Source organism: Podarcis liolepis, assembly GCF_965112155.1.
Source record: "Podarcis liolepis genome assembly, chromosome: 13".
In the NCBI taxonomy this organism is placed as follows: domain Eukaryota; kingdom Metazoa; phylum Chordata; class Lepidosauria; order Squamata; family Lacertidae; genus Podarcis; species Podarcis liolepis.
The window spans coordinates 21708421-21716710 of NC_139573.1; the positions used below are offsets into that span (position 1 = coordinate 21708421).

Genomic DNA, 8290 nt, shown 5'->3' on the forward strand with positions numbered 1-8290 from the left:
AACTAAGCCCAAGTACACGTAACTGACACAATTTCCACCCTGTTTATTCCTGGGCGCCTTTCCTCCTCCTCCTGTGCTTTTCCAAGTTTTGTTTTAGGCTGCAAGTTCTTCCGAGGAAGAACCTGTTTATCCTCTTGCATTCTGTTCAGTGAAAAGAGCCATGCACAGGGATACTGAGAGTTATCAAGCCAACAGGTGATAAAACACGCAGTCTGGTCATAAATGCCACTTTGCTTATTTGCAGACATTCTAGTGCTATCTGAATGGTTTGCATTTCTTGCCTTTCATTTCCTCCTGCCCTCGCTGGGCACAATTCCCACTCGGCCACTCACATCTGCATTTGTCCTGCACTTGATGGTTACGCCTCAGGTTTCTGATGGAAGAGGGATTTAGTCAATGGGAGGATAGATCAGGCTTGCAGGATCAACACTGTGGTTTTGTTATGGTTTTTTTCCAGGCAAAAGAAAGGCAGGAAGCTTATGCCACAATAAATTGGTTCGTTTTTAAGGTGCCACAAGACTCTTTGTTTGTTTATGGACATGGAAGGCTCCCGTATCTCCCAACGTCTTTTTTGCCTGATTTCCAGGCTGCGGATATCATTAAGTTTTCACATACTGTATTATTTTTACATTTTACAAGACATAAGATCTTAGTTAAAAAGAACAGGAATCGTTATCTTAGTTAGTTAGTTAGTTAGTTAGTTAGTTAGTTAGTTAGTTATTACTGTCTTTCGGGGGGTGAGGGCTCAGGAGAAGCAGAATTCCGCAAAGTCCTGGTTTTCTCTGTTGTTTCCTCTAGGCAGCTGCCTCTTCAGCTTTGCAGGCGAAGGAGGGCAAAAAACACCCCACAAAATTAAAAAAATAATCAAAAGTATCCCGGAAGTCAACCTTCCATACTGAGAGAATTCAATTGTTAACTCTGCACTAACTCTATAGAGCATTCGTCGCCCGCGGCCGACGTTTCTCCACAGTTACCGGAAGTTCTCCCTCTCCATGCTTCTTCTCTACCCTTTCCTATCTCTAGGCAGATGGGAGGGGGGCGGCCGGGTGTGATATTACTTCCGGGAGGAGCTAAGATGGCGAGCCGCGCGCTGGTGGTGGCGCGAGGAGGGCTCGGCGGCCGTGTTATCGGTTGGTTAAAGGGCCGGAGGGGGGGGGGCGAGGGAAGGGAGGTGGTGGGTGTCGGCTGGCGGAAAAGGAGGCGGGGAGGGAGAGCGAAGGGGCAAGAAGCCTCTCCTTAAAGAACTCGTGCAGGAGAGACCCGTGACCTTTTGTGCTTGGCGGGCTGCTACTCGGTTCATTACGGCCTCTGCCTTAATGCCGGTCTTGGGGTCTGAGGCAGCGGCGGAGCAGTCCATCACGTCGAAGCGGGGGGAGGCGGCGTGTGGCAGGAGGAGGGCCCGGCCCTTCCTTTCCCCTGAGTGTGTGAGGCCGGCCCCTCGGTGCATTCCTTCAGGCTTCTTTCCGCGGATGCTGCTGCTCCTCCTCCCCTGCGGCAAAGAGAGAAGCGGTTTCTCCTGGCCCCGGCGAGGTGGTTCCGCCCCTTTGCTCGCCCGCGGGGAGCTCTGGTTCTCAGCACGTGCCAATCAATGGTTTAGCGTCAGGGATGAGCGGGGATGTAGCAAAGCGTGCGGGTAGCAAACCGTTCAAGGTGGTTGAAACAAAAGAGAAGGCGAGCCTCTCCAATCTGAGCGGAAAAGGGCAATAAAAGAAATAGTGTGGTGCAATGGTTAGAGTTTTGTTCTGTGGCCTGATGAGAGACCAGGGTTTGAATCCCTACTGGACCACTTAGCTCACTGGGTGACTTTGGGCCTGTCACTGTCTCTCAGCCTAACCTACCTTACAGGATCATTGCGAGGAAAAAATTGGGACTAGGTACACCACTTTTAGCTCCTTAGAAGAGAAGGTGGTATATCAGTGCAGCAAATTAATATATATGGTGAGTGTAAGCAAGTGTAAAGTGATGCACAACAGGGCAATAAACAAACAAACAAACCTGAATTTCACATATACACACATTCTTGTATTCAATGAACAAGGTTGTTTCACGGAATATAGAGATCCTGCCCCCTGCCATACAAGTCAGCATATCAGATGCTATTATTCATAATGTTTATTTTAAAAGTGCTTAAGTTAACATAAAATTACTTTTTTGCAGCTGTTGTCTCTTGAAGGTTATGGGCATAGTCAGAAGGAGGAAAATTGGGGGAGACAGGGACATCAGGATGTGCAAAGATAATGTATTTGTTATAAAGTGCTGTCTTATGAAAGTGATCACCCATTTTGCTTGTGTTTTGCAGGCCTCCGTGGCTGCCTGCCTCGTTATCTGCAAGGTTTTATAGCTACGGTAAGAATTCTGGGCAGCGGTGGGCAAATTGTTTCGATTTGTTGCAAGCCACCCAGAGTGGCTGGGGCAACCCAGTCAGATGGATGTTGATGATGATGATTGCTGTGATATAGGCAAAGAGGGCTAAAATTCTGACACTCTTCTTCTGCAGCCGTCCTTGACCTGCCTAGCCTTCCATGGGCATCCGTTCCTTGTTCGAAGTTTTGCAGTTGAAGCGAAGAAAGTATTTGTACGAGACAAACCACACGTCAATGTTGGAACAATTGGGCATGTGGACCATGGCAAAACTACATTAACGGCAGCCATCACCAAAAGTGAGTGTTAGGGGTGGGGGAATGGTTATTATTATGGAAGATGAGATAGGTAGGGTGAGAACAGGCCTAGACCTAATCAAAACAGCTAGTTGAAGGAAAGTCAGCTGACAGCCAGGGAGCCAAATCAAGCCAGCAAGGGCTGAGCACCCAGCCTCCAAAATAGACTCCATCCCCACACTGCACATCACTGTGATACACCTCACCTGCTTTCTCTTGAACTGAGATGCAGGCAAAGGCAATGTGAACAGCGAGACCTGTGCCTTAGTTGCTCATTCCAGATGCTCACTCCCTTGCACGTGTCAGGGTGTGAGAAAATGGGCACCTTTGGTGTCCAAAGGAAGGGGCCAAAGCCTCAGTTGCTGTTCAGACTACAGAAGGGAGTTCAAGAGCCCTTTAGCTCTGCCTGCTGACCTGTTCCCATACCAGCTAAGACACAGATAGTCCTTGTTGGCCTTTCAGATTTGATCAGTTGAAAACATTGCTCCCCCCCCCCCTTCTTCAAAAAATGCTACTGAGTAAGACACTAGACCAATCTTTTTTTAAAGAGAAAATCAAGAACCTTGTTCACCCCTTCTGCTGTTATTTCCAGTTTTGGCAGATACTGGAAGCGCCAAGTTCAAGAAATATGAAGAAATTGATAATGCACCCGAAGAGAAGGCTCGTGGGATCACCATCAATGCCTCCCATGTTGAATATTCAACAGCTAACCGCCATTATGCCCACACAGACTGCCCTGGGCATGCCGATTATGTTAAGGTATGTGTGAGGAACTGGGAATCCATGAAAGCCCTGAACACACTCATGATCCTCATCCAGAATTCCTGTTGATGGCACATGCCATTAAAAAAAAAGAATTCTTGGAGGATTGCCAAGATCTAGAAAACTTCCAAGCCATATCAAACATAGGAGCCTGGTTTTTCAAAGTAGTTCACGTCCTAGAGATACCACAGCCTGACATGTTTCCCATGTCTTCTCTGTAGAACATGATCACAGGAACAGCACCACTAGATGGCTGCATCCTTGTCGTAGCTGCAACAGATGGACAGATGCCACAGACAAGGGAGCATCTTTTGCTTGCCAAACAGGTGAGTCTGTGGTCTTGGAATGGAATAGGGTAGAGATGGTTTGGGTGACCTTGTACATACTTGTGAGAATATGATGGGTGCTTCTGTCAAGCAGGGCTGGAAGTCTTGAGAAGGTAGCAATGTACATGTGGGTCACCTTTGTTTTCTTCCCTACCACCTCAGATAGGAGTGAAGCATGTTGTAGTGTACATCAACAAAGCTGATGCAGTCGATGATGCAGAGATGTTGGAGCTGGTAGAGCTGGAGATACGTGAGCTGCTCACAGAATTTGGCTACAATGGGGAAGAAACGCCTGTTATCTCAGGCTCCGCTCTGTGCGCCTTGGAGGTCAGTGGTGCACACACACATTTCGTTTTGAGTGTCATTCCTTAGCAGGAATTCTTCCATTGCTTAATCATTTATATCACCACCTTCCATTCCTGTTCCTTGCAGCACCGAAATCCAGAGCTGGGCTTGAACTCCATCATGAAACTGCTGGATGCAGTGGATACACACATTCCTGTGCCACAGCGGGAGCTTGATAAGCCCTTCCTGCTTCCCATAGAGCACGTTCACTCCATACCAGGTACTAAGCTTCCTAGGTTGCCCCCATTTGCTTTAAGGGAGTTGCAGCTAGGGAGGATCCTGTAGGGCTGTCTGGCTGTCCTGTACCCCCGTTGCCTATGCTAGCTTCATTTGACTGCTTTATTCCAGGCCGAGGCACTGTGGTAACTGGTACCCTTGAGCGTGGCATTATCAAGAAAGGAGATGATTGCGAATTTGTAGGGCACAACCGGGACTTGCGCTCAGTGGTAACCGGTAAGTCCTTTAGATTTTCTGCAAAACTCGTCAACTTCTTGGTCTCCCCCTGCCTTCCAAGTTTGGTAGAACAGGGATAAAACATAGAATCATACAGTTGGAATAGACAAGGGCCATCGAGTCCAACCCCTTGCCAAGCAGGAAACACCATCAGAGCACTCCTGACATATGGTTGTCAAGCCTCTGCTTAAACACCTCCAAAGAAGGAGACTCCACCACACTCCTTGGCAGCAAATTCCACTGTCGAACAGCTCTTACTGTCAGGAAGTTCTTCCTAATGTTTAGGTGGAATCTTCTTTCTTGTAGTTTGTATCCATTGCTCCGTGTCCGCTTCTCTGGAGCAGCAGAAAACAACCTTTCTCCCTCCTCTACATGACATCCTTTTATATATTTGAACATGGCTATCATATCACCCCTTAACCTCCTCTTCTCCAGGCTAAACATGCCCAGCTCCCTTAGCCGTTCCTCATAAGGCATCGTTTCCAGGCCTTTGACCATTTTGGTTGCCCTCCTCTGGACACGTTCCAGTTTGTCAGTGTCCTTCTTGAACTGTGGTGCCCAGAACTGGACACAGTACTCCAGGTGAGGTCTGACCAGAGCAGAATACAGTGGCACTATTACTTCCCTTGATCTAGATGCTATACTCCTATTGATGCAGCCCAGAATTACATTGGCTTTTTTAGCTGCCGCGTCACACTGTTGGCTCATGTCAAGTTTGTGGTCAACCAAGACGCCTAGATCCTTTTCACATGTACTGCTCTCAAGCCAGGTGTCACCCATCTTGTATTTGTGCCTCTCATTTTTTTTGCCGAAGTTCAATACTTTACATTTCTCCCTGTTAAAGTTCATCTTGTTTGTTTTGGCCCAGTTCTCTGTCGTCGTTTTGAAGTGTGATCCTGTCCTCTGGGGTGTTAGCACCCTATGTGAAAATGGCAGTCAAAGGACAGTTATGGTTGGGTGGAGGGAACACCCCTGAAAGTTTGCAAATGGTAATGGCACTCCTTTTGACTTCAGGTATTGAGATGTTCCACAAACAATTGGAACGGGCAGAGGCTGGTGATAATTTGGGCGCTTTGGTGCGGGGGCTGAAGAGAGAGGATATACGGCGGGGGATGGTTATGTGCAAGCCCGGCTCCATCAAGCCGCACCAGAAGGTCGAGGCTCAGGTAAGCAGGCAGGACAGATTTGCAAATAATTTATAAGACCTAACCTAAGGAACCTCCTCACCCACTATATCCTTGCCTGGTAACCGCGCTCCTCATACAGGGCCCTGCTGAGAGTACTGCATGCCTCAGAGGTGCATTTAACCTGCACTAGGAACTGGGCTTTTAGTTTTGCAGCTACATGACTTGGGAATCAATTAGCCACCAAAATCAGGCAGGCACCTAGCAGGGTGTTTAGGCGCTTAAAGTCATTTTTTGTTCAGGAAGGCTTTCCCTTAGGATGTAATCCAGTCATTTATGGAAGATCAGTGTTGTCTAATGGAAATGGGTTTCTTTTGTTTGCATGGATGTTTTTGTTTTTAGTGAGTTTATGTTATTGCTTTTAAAGATCTTGTTTGATTCTGTTTTTATCATGATCACAGCTTCAGTGGCTTCAAGCTATGAAGCAGTCTATAAATTTGTGTAATTATGATGGGACACTTTCATATTCTGTAAAATAATGGATGTTTAATTTGGAGCTCACATTGATTGTCCAGACAAGGCAAACAAGTCACTTCTCCTTCCCAGGTTTACATCCTGAGCAAAGAAGAAGGTGGTCGTCACAAGCCCTTTGTTTCTAACTACACACCTGTTATGTTTTCTCTGACCTGGGACATGGCCTGTCGTGTAGAACTGCCTGCATCAAAGGTTTGTCTGACTCTTCCTGCCCCCTTCCCCCCTTTCCAGCAGCCTTTTGCTTCCTATAAGCATTGCTGAAGTGTCTTACAGAATCCACATTAGAGAATAGCTCTTGATCAGCTTTGCTTCTGATGCTTATAACTGAAAACAGGTACAACTACTGCGTATCTTACAGGTCTTATTTCCTCTTCCTTAGGAAATGGTAATGCCAGGTGAAGACACCTCCATTATTTTGACATTGCGGCAGCCCATGGTTTTGGAAGAGGGGCAGAGATTCACGCTACGGGATGGACACAAAACCATTGGCACTGGAGTTGTCACAAAAACACTGTCAGTAACTGCAGAAGATAAGGCGAAGTGGGAAACTTAAGTATATCCCTCAGAAGGATGCTTGTGAGGCATTTCAGGCAACTGAACATGTAGAACACATGAAACCAGGAGTTAAGCGCATTGCAGAAAGAGGAAGGATATATGTTGAAAGCTTCACAAGCTATAAGCGGTTTCTTGGAATAAAGCTCCTTGCTGGTGAAATTATACCCTAACTAAAGTAAGCGGTTAGCCTTATCACCTTGGCTGAGGCGAGAAAAGCCTAATGTGTTCTGCTCATTTCAAGGGTGGGTAGGGAGGGCAAGTTGGTTAAATAAAAGACTTGAAAGCTAATCTTGAGTGCTATTCTGTTAAGTAGTGTGATTTTTTCATGATATCCTTTGAGAGAGACACTGTTGTACTACTAAAACAAATTTAATATTAGGTAAAACTAATCTTATTGTGCTGGAGGAGACTTTTGAGAGTCCCATGGACTGCAAGAAGATCAAACCTATCCATTCTTAAGGAAATCAGTCCTGAGTGCAAACTGGAAGGACAGATCCTGAAGCTGAGGCTCCAATACTTTGGCCACCTCATGAGAAGACTCCCTAGAAAGGACCCTGATGTTGGGAAAGTTTGAGGGCACAATAAGAAGGGGACGACAGAGGACGAGATGGTTGAACAGTGTGCTCGACAGGAGTGCCTGGCATGCTCTGGTCCATGGGGTCACTAAGAGTCGGACACGACTAAACAAAAAAATGTTATGTGTAGTTAATGGGTACAGGTGTCTGCTTGCAGGGGCACCGGTACTTGTTAGTTGATCTCATATAGTTAAGAATTTGGAGCCTGGATACAGTATCAAACCCAGAAATGTCTATTGAGCAACCCACAGGTGGCTGCACAGCTTGAATCCAGTCAGGCTTCCTGTTTCTTGTGCCCTCAAAGCCTGAATAGTCAGGCATAGGATGCCTTATTTGTGTGAACTCCTTTAAATATCACATGCAGCCTAAAGCAGAAGTGGCTCTGTACATCTTGCACTCCAGCAAGTGTGGACAGCATTACCAGGCAGGGGTGGCTTAAGGGCATCTCTACAGATTACACAACACTACCTAGCTCAAATACATTTTCAAATTTAGTAGTATTAGTAAAAAGTATATTCCCCCACATATGAAATGTACTTCCTCTCCCCCTCCCCCCCTTTTTGAATATTGAAGAGGACTAAATCATCCTTGTGATATGAAAATTATTACAATCACATACCCCTTGATTTCCTGCAGTGATAGCAAGATCAGGTGGAAAACATGCCATTTTCTCCTTCACAAACATGCATATCCTTACTAGAGAAATCTTCAGCCCCAAAGGGGAAACAGAAATCCAGCAGTGCTTCTAACTTGAAAAAAATCTTTTTTTTGGTCAAGTATCTCATGAAGATGGAAAGCCACCATCAGTACTCAAGTGCTGCTCTTAAAAAACTGGATAGCAGGAGAGTAACTATTTGGAGTAACAACCTTAAGAACAGTGCGTGCATACTGCGATTTGTCTTTCTAGGGAGAGCTCACTGAAAGCAGCAAGGCGGGATAGTGAACTGCTGCACTATCAA

General features: G+C 46.3%; 1 protein-coding gene across 1 annotated transcript; it reads left to right on the top strand.

The window, feature by feature from the left end:
* Positions 1 to 1025: 1025 nt before the first annotated feature.
* TUFM (Tu translation elongation factor, mitochondrial) lies at positions 1026 to 7044 on the top strand. Its single transcript, XM_083471967.1, has 11 exons — positions 1026 to 1130; positions 2300 to 2346; positions 2498 to 2660; positions 3250 to 3416; positions 3641 to 3745; positions 3908 to 4072; positions 4178 to 4310; positions 4439 to 4543; positions 5558 to 5709; positions 6274 to 6393; positions 6581 to 7044. Exons 1-11 carry the CDS (start codon positions 1028 to 1030, stop codon positions 6752 to 6754), a joined length of 1434 nt encoding a protein of 477 aa, XP_083328093.1. The 5' UTR covers positions 1026 to 1027; the 3' UTR covers positions 6755 to 7044.
* Positions 7045 to 8290: the final 1246 nt, after the last annotated feature.

Excerpts from the sequence above, each read along its gene's own strand:
- TUFM (XM_083471967.1), top strand. The coding sequence starts at position 1,028 with ATGGGAGGGGGGCGGCCGGGTGTGATATTACTTCCGGGAGGAGCTAAG. Across the intron at positions 1,131-2,299 it reads GCTCGGCGGCCGTGTTATCG|GCCTCCGTGGCTGCCTGCCT; the intron begins GTTGGTTAAAGG and ends TGTGTTTTGCAG. Across the intron at positions 3,417-3,640 it reads GGCATGCCGATTATGTTAAG|AACATGATCACAGGAACAGC; the intron begins GTATGTGTGAGG and ends TCTTCTCTGTAG.